The sequence below is a fragment of the Pleurodeles waltl genome, chromosome 7 (assembly GCF_031143425.1).
Source record: "Pleurodeles waltl isolate 20211129_DDA chromosome 7, aPleWal1.hap1.20221129, whole genome shotgun sequence".
Taxonomy (NCBI): Eukaryota; Metazoa; Chordata; class Amphibia; order Caudata; family Salamandridae; genus Pleurodeles; species Pleurodeles waltl.
In genome coordinates this window covers 306592434-306607831 of record NC_090446.1, presented here as the reverse complement: position 1 = coordinate 306607831, position 15398 = coordinate 306592434, and the positions used below count along the sequence as shown (strand labels likewise).

Genomic DNA, 15398 nt, shown 5'->3' with positions numbered 1-15398 from the left:
GAGCTTTCACCATGGCTGGTCTTTTTCTCGTCTCAATGACTGACATAGGTGGGTCCAAAAGCATCCCTTTAGCCAAAACAATGCAATAACACAAAAAAATAGAATGCTGAGCTAAAAATGTAAGTCAGCTGGCTATTCTCAGATTTATAAGCTATATTTCAAACTGCACTGCTTATGGACACATTTCACCAGTCTTTTAATAATTATGTTATTGTGTTTCAACTTGAAACTTGCAGCTATCAAGTCAGGCTCACTAGCTGTAACATAGACGCTTACATTTATTTTCAACCGTTAAGTGTAGCGGAATAGGAATTTACATTCTCTTGCAAAAAGCCGGACAGGAAAAGGAACCTGACAAACAAAGCTTATCAAGACATTTTCCAGCACAGGATTTCATTCCCGTCCACTCAACCTTTTTTTGCTTGTCTCAGCCACCAGCCAAACGAGCCTAAATGTTTAACCCAAAACATACCACAAGGGGCCCTGTGGTTGGGTCTCGAGGTGAATAGCTGTCAGGGTAATCGTCGTCTTCCTCTTCGTGGATCTGTTGGAAGGTTCTCTTCAGGGATTTCTTCTCCTCAACAACTACAGGAGAAAAAAATAAAACCAGAAACACAGGAAGATTAGACTGAGACAAAGGCATATAAAACACTAAAACATGGGATAGTGAGAAGCTGACTCCTTCAGCAGAGGTTCGATCCTTTGAATTATCAATAAAATAAAATACACTGCAACTGTTTGCCAAGTATTTCCACCAGATAGTCAACTGTGTAAAAAGCGTACCAAGGTTTATATTTGGCCAGGAAAGACCCATTAGCAAATGACAGCTTTACAGTTAATGGTCAGTAGTAGCGGTACCCAGAAATTATGGTTCAAAAAGTTGTTGAAAAGACTGTGTGCATGGCACATCAGGATCAAAAAAGTATTTTATACACAAAATTAAACCAAGAGCAGTCCAGGAAAGAAGGGGTTGTACATGGGTAGAAGTACCCAAAAAAGATAATGAAGGAGATGGTTAGGGCTTTGATTCTCCGCTCACCTTTATTCCCCCTGATTTTATTCGCCTTTGTTTGCGCCATCTGATTGTCCCTTCGGGTCTCCCGCTCTCTGAAGACAGCTGCGGATGGGTAAAACCAGGGAAGTCAAATAATATGAAAAAGGAAAAAAAAGAAACGAAAAAAGAAAAAAGCACCTAGTTTTCCAGAAGTGAATCAGGGAAACTAGGGAAACTAAAGTATAGGCATTTGTGGACAACAGAAGGGAAAATGCCCTCAAAGTTAAGTCTAGTCCTCAGAATACAAAAACAGCAGGCCCGTACTCTTCTCGAAATGTCACATATATACAACAAATTGATTGACCACTTTATCCTGGTATTCCAAAGAAGAAATTGCAGTGGTTTCAGATATTTTCAAAGTTATCAAATAAGCATTAATAAATTTCTATCACAATACATAAAGGGACTTTACTCCTGTATTGTAAACGTCAACCACACATTAAATATGTTTATTTTCTATGTGAAAGGACGTGCATGTTAAGAATACACCCATATGTCTAAAAGGTTTACAGCCTTGGGTCAGTAATAGTATACCAGATTTGCATTGCAGATACCTTTAAACATCCAGCTAACACCATACTTTGAAAACATAATCAAGCGATTGAGTATTCAAGCAGAAGGCACTGAGCTAGACCAATGTTCTGAATGAGGTATGTGTTATGATGGTTCCTTTTCAGATGTCTATCACACCCTCAAATAGAGAGGAGGAAATGATGGAAATCTTTCAGAATGTTTACGAAACATATAGGGCATTTTTATGTGTGCTATAGGGCTGCCTATATGGGCTAGCCCTTCATATCATCTCTTAAGCCACTACATTAAATCAAGACTCGTGTTTTTGCCACCTTCTCAAACATAGGTAAAAGCTACATAACTACTGACTGTGTAAAACCACTACAAACAACTCCCAGTACTGTAAACGCTACAAAGGTTCACGTAGAGGCGGGATGATTCAGAGATAACTGTTCACTCGGTAAGTTGCGTGTATTAATGTGAATACTCAATTTAACCAGGTAAAGGCACACCACTAACAGAAAAGTAAGTGTTTCATCTTTCTCGACAATGTCCAGCTAAAACAGATCTCTTACTGTTGAGCTGTGATCAGATGGGAAGAGGTTTGTCAACTGTGAGACTGCTAAGAGGTCTATGAAATTCAGGCACCAAAGCAGTTTATAAAGCAGCTGAAAGGATGGGTGAATCGTCTGGCCACGTCCTATGAGACTGTTCCTCTTGACACAGGTGAGAAGTCTGAAAACAGCAGCTTTCTGGCTCATCTCAGGCTAGTTTAGATTTCTTCCAAATATGCCACACACGTATATGTACTTAATTTGGTAAAAACACACAGAACTGCATGAGAGAAAAAAGAAAAAAAAAAAAAAAGAAAGGCCATTGAACAGTAGCGACTTTGAACGATGAGTACACACATGGTTTGAATATGGAGGCATGTTATCCCGTCATGGGGTCAACCTTTGTAAATCTCCACGTGCTAACAATCCAATCTAACACTCATCTGTTCAGTTTCAATTTGTGCATGGTGTGGATTAAGCCTATTGAGCCAGTCAACCTCAACATTCTTCGGTCATTCTTGACTTATTCCTATAGTGTATAGCCGGCCACCAACAACGTAGGGGTCTAGAACTCCCTTACTATTTGGGAAAACATTTTCAATAGTACTTTTAGTGTGTACTAGAGAACCACATTTTCTTTAGACGAGCAGAAGAAATAAACTATCCAGAAGTAAGATTGTCTTGATCTCACAGGCTGATGTACAAAAACTGTCTTTCCATGACAAATGTTTCTGTAACAAAAATGTGATTCTGTGGTCTAGTAGTGGTAAAGGACTAGCATCCTTGTTATTTGAAAGGAGCTCATTTCATCAAGTTTTGTTCCAGAGCCCATCATCAGAACATTTTGAAGGGATAGTGGTGTCCTTAATTTGTGATGCCACTCTGCATCCAAGTTTAGTACAGCTGGAGAAAAATATCACATATGCAATTCTCTCTATAGAGGAACTAAGGATTTTGTCTCTGAAAAATACTGATCCCCCAATTTCAAATATAAAATAACATGAATTTAGCAGGCAGGAATGAACTGCAGTATGCATTCGATTCAGAGGACATCTCAAGACTAGAAGTTATATAAGTAGGTACGTAGAGAGACTAAATAAAGGAAAATCCAAATCTTATACTAGCCTGGTAAAACACCTACCACACTATGTAATACTCAACACTATGTGGGCCCAAACAAAGATGATGTTTAAACAGAAAAAGTAAAGCTTATCCTTTCTTTGACCAAAGAACCAATGTGACTGACACAAGCACAACCTTGCTTCCCGAAAAATTGAAGGCATATATGTTCAAAAACATGCAGAACCAAAACATGTCTATTCAGCACCAAAACACAGCACTACATACAGTCAAACATTAAGGAAGGTCCAAAGATGTATACATTCATTTATTGCATATGTCTGGGATTGTGAATCATGGATTTACTGCGGTGTTGAAGAGCACCCACCAGCAGATGGCTTGTTTAATCCAAGGGTGATTCATTTTTGGAACCAGTGTTATTTGCTTCCTCAATACTGCCAAATCAACAAAAACGCCCAGTTGTCAGTCACGCCTGTCTGCAGGCAGTATTTCGCTAATAGCAGTAAAGCCAGCTGATGCACCCATAAGTGACACATAGGAGGTGATCTGCAAATACAGCTTGTGAAATAAAATTGCAAATAACAGAAGTATCACGGAAAGCAGAAACAGGTCTTCGTACGCACATGAAGTGTTTTTGCACTAGACGAATTCTTGCCTGAAGCCAAGCTCTAAGTGAATTTCGGATGCTCATTCACACCAAACAATGCCCAACACTTTACCTATCCATATTACGTGAGGGTTACCAATGGATGTAAACGTGTTCCACTCTTTAAACCACTGAAACATTCGGAAATATAACTATCCTCACCAATAAACTTAAGATGCTGGAAATATGTACACGCCTGCTACTAAGCTGAACAGTATTTCCGATATTACTAAAAGAAAATATTTCTAAGTTGCAACACCAGTCATCCTTAAGCAGGATCCAACCATCTTGGTTTCGTACAGAAACTACTAAACCTTTCCAATTATTCAAAATTGTTACTTTAAAAAACAAAGAGAAAAATGTATTTCAATTGCTTAATCTTTGAAACAAACGAAGATGGAGGGAGTCTTGGAAGTACTGGGAACCCCGAATGATGATGGAATCATTTTGATTACGATATATGTCCACAATCCAATTAGATTAATTACTCTATGGAGGGCGACATGCCAGAAGTCATTCAAAATCACTGGTGATTAAGTGATGTAGGACTGTTTTTCTTCCTTTACCCTGGATGCTTTTTTCTACCCTGCCTCCTTGATTTGGAATTCATGAAAATTTTAAATATACTGTAGCATCTGAGGGGGTTTCTGAGAACAATTCCATTGAGTAAGCCTGAGTGTCATGCTGTAGGTAAGTCAAATCTACCTCTCCTACAAAGGAATGCCCCCTAAAAACACACCAAAACGAGCAATGAGATGCAGTCCTTAGATAAACCTTTGTCAATGTTGCCAAATAGTACCTTAGGCTATTTTGCGTGGCTTTAACAAATTAGGGAACAGGAAGGAAACCTCAAGAAAGCCAGAGACTGAAGGAAAAAGCCAAGTAATTAGAAGAACAAGTTACTTACCTTCTGTAACTCTTTTTCTGGTGGATAAAATAGCTCCCTGTGGATTCCTCACCTTATGAATTCATCCTTGCGCCAGCATCCAACTGAAAATCTTCTTCCTAGCTCTCCACGTCGACGAGGATGTCACAATTGCACAGCTCCACGCGACTCCATCTGACGTCACAGTGCCAATGAGAGGTACAGGTGAGAACAGACTCCACAATGACTCCAATAAATACATATAGCCTTCAGGATGCAACATAATCAAAACCAACACCCCCCCCCCCCAAACGGAGAGGCGGGTGGGACTGTGAGTAATCCACAGGTAGATATTGTATCCACCAGAAAAAGTGTTATCGAAGGTATGCTTTGCAAAGGTATGCCCAAGTTGCCGCCTTGCAAATATCGACCTCCGGGACCCCCTTTGCCAGGGCCGAAGTAGCAGCTTAGCCCTAGTGGAGTGGGCTCTGATACCCTCAGGGGGAACCTTTTTCGCCAACGAGTAGCAGATCTCGATACAAAGGATAACCCACCGGGAGATAGTTCTTTTATGGACTGCTCTGCCCTTCCTATGTCTAATGTACCCCACAAACAGCTGATCTTCCAGACGAAAGTCCTTTCTCCTTTCAATGTAAAAACTATGCGCCCTTTTAGGGTCCAACCGGTGAAGCTTTTCTTCCTCCTTCGAGGGGTGAGGAGGAGGGCAGAAAGATGGAAGGGCAATAGTCTGCCCTATATGAAAAGGAGTGCAACTTTTGGCAGGAAAGCCGTCCTGGTTTTCAACACCACTTTATCTGGGAAAAACATGGTAAAGGGGGGTTTTACAGAAAGAGCTTGGAGTGCACTAACCCGCCTAGTCGAGGTTATAGCAACAAGAAAAACTGGCTCAAAAGGTGTCCCCATTAAAAAGGTTAAAACAAAATTTAGGTCCCACTGAGGTACATGAAAAGGAGTGGGAGGAAACTTATTAAGTAAACCCTTAAGAAACCTAACTACAAAAAGGTGATTTAAACAATGGGGGCTGATCTGGGAGGCAAAGAAAGGCTGACAGAGCAGCCAAATAACCCTTAACCGTAGCCACTGCACAACCCTTCTTTGCTAAGGCCAAAGCAAATAATAAAACATCAGAAAGGTGGGCCTTCAAAGGGTCCATTTGCTTTTCTCCACACCAAGCCACTAATTTTGCCCACCTACCGGCATAAATGGTCTTAGTGGAGTATCGCCTGGCCGATAAAATAACATCCACTACATCTGGTGGGAGAGAAAAGGAACTCAGGTTGCCCCGTTCAATCTCCAGGCATGAAGGTGCAGGTTCTAGAGGTGGGGGTGTAGAACCTGCCCCTGCAACTGCGAGAGGAGGTCAGCCCTGAGAGGGAGAGGGAGCGGAGGGCACAGCGAGAATTGGGGAAGGTCCGTATACCACACCCTTCTTGGCCAATCCGGGGCTATGAGCCCGATCTTGGCGAATCTTCCTCAGAACCCGAGGATTCAAGGGTATTGGGGGGACGACGCGTAAAGCAACATGTTGCACCAAGAGATCTGAAACGGATCCCCCAAAGCTCCTTGCACCAGATACTGGAGGCTGCAGAATGACTGGCAGTGCGCGCTCTCCCGAGTGGCAAACAGATCTATCACCGGAGTACCCCACATCTGAAAAATGTGTAGGACCAGATCCGGATGGAGATGCCACTCGTGATCGGCCGAAAGGAGCCGACAGAGAGTCCGCACGCACGTTGAGCACACCGGCCAGATGATTTGCTATCAAGCAAATCCGATGATCCTGAAGTCAGGACCAGAGACGCAGAGCTTCTCTGTAGATAAGATACGACCCTACTCCTCCCTGCTTGTTTATATACCACATAGCAGTAGTGTTGTCCATCAGGACATGAACTGACTGACCGCGAAGGGACGGGAGGAAGGCCTTGAGACCCAAGCGTATCGCCTGCAATTCCAACAGATTGATATGAAAAGTCTGTTGCACTGGAAACCAATGAACTTTGATCTCCATGTCCCCCAGATGAGCTCCCCACCCTAGAGTGGAAGCATCCGTCATGACCGTGGCCACCGGCAGCAGTGAAAACGGCCTTCCTTGCGAAAGGTTGCCGCCCACAGCCCACCATCGCAAATCCGCTGCAGCGTCCCTGGAGATCGTTATCGACTTCTCGAGATCCCCTGTGTGTTGAAACCACTGCCTGCGGGGGCACCACTGGAGAGCCCTCATGTGCCAACGTGCATGAGTGACCAACAGAATGCAAGAAGCAAACAAACCGAGCAGGCGTAAGACCTTGAGGACTGGAACATCCGCTCCATTTTGAAACACTTGAATCAACAACTGAATATCTTGGAGCCCCTGAGGCGGAGCATAGGCCCGATTCAATGTTGCGTCCAGCACTGCCCCTATGAACAGGAGCCGTTGAGAGGGTGAGATTTAGGTACATTGATCGAAAAACCAGCCTCAACAACTGAGATGTCATCCGCAAGTGATGCAAAACAAGCTCTGGAGACTTGGCTTTGATCAACCAATCGTCCAGGTAAGGGAATACCGATATCCCTTCCCTTCTGAGACTTTCTGCCACCATTCCCATCACCTTTGTGAAGACTCGAGGTGCTGAAGTAACACCAAACGGGAGGACTGCAAACTGGTAGTGTTGCGACCCCACCAGAGATACTTCCTGTGTGACTTGAGTATAGGGATATGAAAGTACTCATCCTGCAAGTCAACAGACACCATCCAATCCTCTTTGTTCAAAGCCAGAAGTACCTGCGCTAGAGTCAGCATCTTGAATTTCTCCTGTTTGAGGAACCAATTCAAAATCCTATGGTCTAGGATTGGTCTCAAACGACCGTCCTTCTTGGGGATCAGGAAGTATCTTGAATAACAACCCGACCCCTTTCCTGCTCTGGAACCAACTCAATCGCACCTTTTGACAATAGGGTCTGAACTTCCTGTTGCAACAACAGAGATGGTCTTCTGAAAAAAACGAGGGACGGGCATGGATAGGGGGAGAAAAATCCTGAAAAGGGAGAGCATATCCTTTACTCACATTGTTTAGCACCCATGAGTCTGATGTAACTAACTCCCACTAGTGGAAAAAAAGACGTAATCTCCCCCCTAAAGGAGAAGTATGGTCGACAAAGGGGAGAAAACTAGGGCTGCTTCCCTTGCTGTTGTCCACCAGAGGAAGAGGATGACGTAGGGTGCTGGTGGGTGGCCCCTCTCGTTCTAAGCCTCCCCGCCCTCTAAAGGACTGATATGGGAGGCTGGTAGGCTGCTGGACTGAGGACTGGGGTCTCCCTCGATAAATTGCCCCACGTCCAAACCCCATGAACGAACGAAAGGACCTTAAAGGGGTAGCAGAGGAATCTCGCAATCCTGAAGCCTTTGCCGTGGCCCGGCTGTCTTTAAAGCGCTATAGACCAGAGTCCGCTTTATCTCCAAACAGTTTTTCCCCATCAAATGGCGGTCAAAATCCAACAAGGTGGTCTGTACATCCGAAGAAACCCCAGAGGACCTCAACCAAGCGTGCCTCCTGGTAGCAATAGATGTACTCATTGTCCTAGCCATCGAGTCCGTAGAGTCCAGGCCAGACTAAATTATTTGTTTTGCCGCAGCCTGCGCATCAGACAGGAGTTCCCCAAATGGTCTCTGTATATCTTGCGGCAGATAAGAAACCATGGCTTTCGCAGAGTCCATGAGGGCGTGGACATACCTACTCAGCACACAGGTAGCGTTTGCAGCCTTGAGAGTCATGCTGCAAGAAGAATAAGCCTTCTTTGCGGATTGCTCCATCCGCTTGGACTCCCTATCAGATGGAATCACAGGGAAAGAGCCAGGAGCAGACCTTGTACAGCAAGAGGCCTGGCCCACTAAACTTTCCGGGGTAGGATGTCGTGATAAAAACCCTGGATCACCAGGCACCACTCTATATTTTCTTGCCACAGCTCTATTCACCGCAGGCAACGAAACCGGCTTCCTCCAAAGTTCTAAAATGGGTTCCGTAAGAGCCTCATTGAAAGGAAGCAAAGGGTCTGCAGAAGCCGAAGAAGGATGCAGCATTTCCATAATATGTTGGTTTTAACTTCCGCAGCAGGCAATGGAAGTTCTAAAAAGTCAGCTGCCTTCCTGATTATCGTGTGAAACGAAGCTGCCTCCGTCGTAAATTCCTCCAGTGACGACAAGGCCCATTCCGAGGAAGTATCCAGCCCACTGGCAGACTCCAAGCCCTGATACTCTCCCAAGGGCTCGACAATCTCTCCTTCCTCCAACTGCCTGTGATATTCTTCCTCTTCCAAGAGATGCAAGGCCTTCCTGCGTGACCTCAATCGAGCCTCCAAACTCGGCGTCAACATGGAATTTGCTGACGTTGAAGGCTCCGGCTTCAACACCTGACAAGGCACTGGGGAGGAGGGTTGACTCCGCTGGAATCCATTACGCGGGTCCAGCCCCGGCACGGATCCTAATGGCGCAGAAGATGCAGGTGACTCCACCATTGGCGCCGGCTGACGGGGTGATATCAGCACCATAGATCTAGAGGGCGACGTCATCGGATTCACAGGACCTCGAGGCAATGTCATTGGCACTGGTCCAGTACACTCAGCCGGATAGAATGACAAACGGCGCCGCCTTGTACGGAGCCCGGGGGGCCCAATGAAAATGCCAACGGACCCGTGGGACCAGCCGGTGCACCAGCAGGGCCCATAGCGTTGAACATAGTAAACATGGCATTAAAAAATGCTGCCGGATCCGCTCCGAGAGCCAGGAAGGCAGGATACCGCTGGTCTCCCTGTTGCACCTGTGCTTGCTGACCATCTGACTCCTGAGCAGCAGGTGAAAATTGAGGACAGTCCTGAGGTGCCACAACCTCAAAAACGGACGGCGCCGGAGAAGCCTCATGACTATGGTGTTGCGGAGTCACCGTCAGACTCACTTCCCACGTCGCCGACGAGATGGTGACCTCCAGCTTGATCGGCTCCGAACCGAACAGCTCCGTGAGACATAACGGCGCCGTTTCTTATGCTTCTTTGAAGAAGCGTGGGAAGAGGATCTTATGACCCTTCTTCGCCTTGGCAAAAAAGAGTTTGGCCTCCTTTTCCTTTAAAGCCTTAGGATGCATGCTCTGGCAAGATGCATGCTCCTCGACGTCATGCTCAGAGCTAAGGCACCAAAGACCATCGTCATGAGGGTCAGTGACCGACAAGCGACCCCCACACTCTCTGCAAGGCTTATAACCAGACCTCTGGGGAGACATTGTAACTACAAAGAGCAACAAGATGAAACCTCCAACAGAAGCGTGAGCTAGGACAAACCGTTAGCGTCGAAGGCACGGAAAAAAGGGAACTGACGTCAGCACGCCGACAAGGACCTCTTATAGGCATGGTGACGTCAGACGGAGTCACGTGGAGCTGTGCAACTGTGATGTCCTCGTCGACGTGGAGAGCTGGGAAGAAGATTTTCCGTCAGATGCTGTTGCAAGGGTGAATTCATAAGGTGAGGAATCCACAGCTAGTTTGCATCCATCAGAAATGTTATTACATGGGATAGGCAGGAAGAGGTGGATAGCCACAAGTGCAAAGAAGAGGTGAATAGCCAGGAGTGCAGATGTTAACATTTTTATGCAGTTTTTATTATTGTACACTATTAGCATGCAGAACGTGGTTTTACTTTTTAATTTACATGTTCACATTGGCTAGATGCTACTTCATTTGAAAAAAAAAAAATCTATGACTTAGAGATGTGTGTTTTTCTGGCTTATGCCAACTAGTCATCAACTTAGGCCCGGACACCCTCTTGATCAAAAGATTCTGCAGGTTTTCTGATCATCACATCTGCAGCACACAGAAGTGCATAGTCATGTTTGCTTATTTCCATTGATGTTCTAGTTGTTCGAGAACATTTTCTAAAACAGACACAGTAATGTTGCAAATCCCAAGGCCATTTTGCTAGCTCAATGTACTTCCTTCACTCACAATAGTTTACTGTTTTTCTTGTAACTAGTTTGTTCTGCCACCTCCAGACAACATTTGCATAGAGTGGGCAGGATCAATATTCATGTAGTGGGATAGTGCTTAGATGCTATACCAATATGATGTTTAATAGAACCTTGCTCTAATCTGAGTGTGTAATTTGTTTACTCACACAATGAAGATTTTGCAGAAATCAATCAATCAGTTTGTGTAAAGCCCAGCTACTCACCCGTGAGGGTATCAAGGCGCAGGAGCCTCATCCGAACAGCCATGTCTTGAGGTACTTCCTGAAGATGGTGAGCGATGTGCTTTGTCTGAGGTGCAGGGGGAGGTTGTTTCAGCTCTTTGGTGCAATGAAGGTGAAGAACTGTCCTCCGGCTGTGGTTTTGCAGATGCGAGGGGTGGTGGCCAGGGCCATCCGGGCAGAGCGGAGGGATCTGGCAGGGGTTTGTGGAAGGAGACGCAGTGGTTCAGGTAGGCTGGTCTTGTGTTGTGTTGTGTTGTGTATGGCCTTGTACGTGTGGGTGAGTAGCTTGAAGTTGATTCGCTTCTCGACCTGTAGCCAGTGGAGGGTCCTAAGGTGTTGGGAGAAGTGTTCTCGGTGAGGAAGGTCCAGAATAAGTCTGGCGGTAGCGTTCTGGATGAGTTGTTTTTCGAGGTTTCTATCGAGGTGCCCGCATACAGGGCGTTGCCGTAGTCGAGCTTGCTAGTGATTAAGGCGTGGGTGACTGTCCTGCAACATTCCGCTGGGACGCATCCGAAGATCTGCCAAAGTTTTCCTTTGCCAGAAAAGTGTACATTAACACCCAGAAACAACTAGGGATGCTGCCAGTTTTCTTATTTGATTTTTCTGCTCACTAAGGATGGAAAATGGATGATTTTGCACTTTATGTATTTTCTTTTTACTGCAGAACATTCATGGCAATTACTTTATGCATTTGCATTTATGACCTCTGGACCCCACTTTTTGAATTTTTGTAATAAATCTTTAAAATGTATTTCTGTACTAGAACTGAATTACTGAGTCTGCCCGTACTTAATTTACTGCATGTTTGATGTGCTATAAGTTGCCCTACCTCAAGGAAACACTGACACATGAAACTGAGCTTTAACACTCATGGAGGATTCATCCACCCATGGACGTGCTGTTGAGGTAGTGTGGGGGCAATAAAATTAGGAGTTCCCCAAACACACACAGATAATATGTGGCAGAAGGCCTGTACTTAGGATTAGATGTAAATAAGCATCTTACCAAAGCACTCATTTTATTTTGGTAGAACCAGCTGTGCCTACTGACAACGGCTACATTCAAATAACGAATTGTGGTGAAATTCCAATCTCCATATATGAAATCAAGAGACTCCACTATCAAACTCAGCGCCTTGAGACCCTTACGGGTGAGTAGTTGCGCTCTACAAATTATGATTGATTGATTGAAACTCCTGTGACTCGAAAAGTGCAGTCACCAACGGGATATTTAGCTAGAGCCACCAGGTAATGGACCATATGATGCTATAAAACCTCACAATTAACTTAAGCTACAAAAAAGGTTCCTGTGCATGGTGACATTCTTTGGGGCCCTCCAATTTCTAACCTCAATCCACACTGCCCACTAAGGGCCTCATTTAGACTTTGGTGGTCTTAGGACCGCCATGGTGGCTGTGGCGGTCGTACCGCCTAAGGCTGGCGGAGAAGACCACCAAATTGAGAGCATGGTGATAGTCACAACAGAATACAGCCGAAGCAACGCCGGCACCGCCACTGCGATCTGGCCGCCACAGATGACGACAGCTACCTGCAGGGTGGCGGAGTACATGTTTCCGCCGGTCAGATTACAAGGTTGCACACCACCAAGGTTTCCGCCACGGTCGCAACATCACGGAAACCCAGGTGGAAACGAACTGCATAAAAGGTGCACTTACCTTCAGGAAGCCATACTCGTCTGGAGCCGATCCCGCAGCTCCTGCTTGCACAAAGACTCCGGAAGCATCAACGACGGCAACCGTAAGTACACACTCACATGTTATTGTTGTATAATGTAATTTGATGTACACCCACACAACATACAATCAGGAAGGGGGGTGCGAGGGCAACTCTGACATGTAACACAGTGACATGCACACTCACGTACAGCCACACACACACAACTGCTCATTCACACTACCCATGCTATGGCCAACAACCCCACCGTTCTTCACAAAGAAACACAGGTACGCACGGAAACACGGAACAGGCCCACTCTCACACAGTACCACACAACACCATGCCACATCACAACTACAATACAACTGCACCATCCACAATCTATAGGCAGGGACCCACAATGGAAACTACCCAGGGAGACATCACACATACAACACAACGTACAACCAACAGGAAACAAACATATACACACACACAACCATACTACGTACTGAATGACATACACAGGATTTCGTATTTCACATACCGTGCACAAAAAACGCACACCAAGCCACACAACACGGCAACAAACATGTCAACACAAACACCATTTAATAGCATCACAAGAAAAATGGGTCAAACACACACATGTCCATCACACAACACACACCCTAGCACTGTGGGGCAAAGGCACTGCACGCAACCTCACAAACTGGCTAAACAACACTGGTAGCACAAGCAACACACACACACACAAACAGACACAAATAATGTCTGCCAGAAACAACTCCATATCAGGGAAGGAACAGAATTACAAAGATTTAACCACCAAACGAACAAAGGGTTGGTTGAAATATATATATAGTACTTTCAAATGTGCAAGTTAAAGGCCATGGGCCAGTCCAGATAAGTAGTCTCTATGCACACATTAAACATATGTGTGCCCCAAACTTGACTCCTGGCTGCCATGTAATCTCCACAGGTAAGGGCATCCATGGAGCAGGCATGCAACTCCGGGGTTAGGGTGGTGGGTGGTAGGGGTTGGTCTTAGTCTTGGGAGGGGGGTTGGGTTTTGGCTTGGTGGGGTTTAGGATTTGGGAAGGGTTGGGTTTTCTTGAGAGGGTTAGACTTCTTGGCAGGGGGCATAAGCTCTGGCAGGGGGGTAGGGTAGGCCTTGGAGGTGGAAGGGACAGACTTGGGGAGGGATACAGAATGTTTAGGAGTGTCAGAGGGTAGAGCAGTAGGGAAAAGGGAAAACTCAGCGAGGAAAGATTTCTTTGACACATGGGGACGGTCTGAACAAAAGGGTTCAGTTGTAGAGGGAGTGCATGTCTTGGGTGCAAGTTTGTGGGAGGTGTGCTTGTGGGTGTCTGTTAGGTGGGTAAGTGAGGGCATTTTTCTGTCCTGGGCTGAAGGGATGGGGCAGTTGGTGGTGGGGTGGAGGTGCTGGGAAATGCCATGGTGAGTGGGTGGGTTTCTGTTGGGGTGGTGACCGCAAGTATGGTGGATGTGCTGCATGTAGGAGTGTCAGTGGCTGTGGTGTCTGTGGGTATGGTGACTAGAGTGGATGTCGGAGGGTCTGCTGTGGTGCAGTCTTCGGGTAGGATAGGTGTGGTGGCTGGATCTTTGAATGTTGGTGTGGTGTCTGCAGGTGTGTCAGGTGTGCTGTAAGCGATGGTGGTGGTGTCAGGGCAGGTTGTGATTGTTGCTGTGTCTGCAGGTGGGTGTTGCTTGTGTGCATGCCGGTGGGGTTTCTTGTAGTGCTTAGGTTTGTCTGAGCTACCCTTGGATGTTGAGGAGGATGCATGCCTGTCTGTGTGCTTTGGCTGGGTCGGGTGAGAGGATTTGGGGATTGGAAAGAGGAAGGTGGAGGGAGGACCGGAGACAAAGGGTGACTGGCTGCCATCAGTGTAGAGGCCAGAGCCTGAAAGCATCTCTGTAGGCCAGCTAGTGCACCGTGAATGCCCTCCAGGAATGCATTACTCTGTTGTATCAGAATTGCTAGTCCCTGGATAGCATTCAGAGTGGTCGACTGACCCACAGAGATGGACCTCAGGAAGTCAATAGCCTCCTCAATGAGGGCAGCAGGGTTAACAGGGGCTGCGGCAGAGGTGTCTCCCGCAAATGAGGTGCCCACCCTCTTGGGTGAGTGGGCATGGCCAACTGGGTGGGGAGCTACAGGGAGAGCGCTGGTAGTAAGGGGTTGGGGGTGGTGGACAGAGATGGTGTTAGTGTTGTCCCTGATGGATCCGCCACTGGAGGAAGATTCCAACGATGAAGACGTGGATCTTGTCTCCCCCGTGGCACTCCCATCACCCTACAGGCCACTGGGTCCCTCGGAGTTGGTGGTATCATGACTTCGGGTCCTGTGGCCGGAAGCTTCCCCACTCGGTATGTTCCGTTTTCTTTGCCTGCCAATGCTGAGAAACTGAGAGAGGTAGGGTTGTCACATTCTTTTCATTCATTTTCATCACACTATACAGAACACTAACATCACATATTTGTGTGATACACCCCCAGGTAGAAACCGTTTTGAGCTAACATCAGGTCACAACAACATACATTTCCCAATCCTATAGGACAACAATGTAATCCACCACATAAGCCGTCTATCTTATAACAAAATCACCCTCCCATTAGTACAGCCATGATACAAACAATTGACAACATGAAAATTGGTCCATATACACAACATCAATGACAAATAACAAACCAGCAATGGGAATGAATGAACACTGATATCCACATTACATATACTCCAAATCTAAACATGCTCAGTGCATTACCAGATGTCATGTT

The 15398-nt window shown here is 46.0% G+C and overlaps 1 protein-coding gene across 3 annotated transcripts in view; it reads right to left on the bottom strand.

Annotated features, from left to right (window-relative positions):
* The window catches only part of RPRD1B (regulation of nuclear pre-mRNA domain containing 1B), a 187673-nt gene that overhangs the window by 41970 nt on the left and 130305 nt on the right, over window positions 1–15398 (bottom strand). For 2 of the 3 annotated variants that reach the window (XM_069243739.1, XM_069243737.1), the window contains exons 4-5: window positions 1040–1117; window positions 473–585 (exon numbers count right to left, since the gene is read on the bottom strand). In XM_069243739.1, the coding sequence (XP_069099840.1) occupies window positions 473–585; window positions 1040–1117 (191 nt within the window). The remainder of the gene's footprint in view (window positions 1–472; window positions 586–1039; window positions 1118–15398) is intronic. The other variant, XM_069243738.1, reaches the window with a different exon arrangement.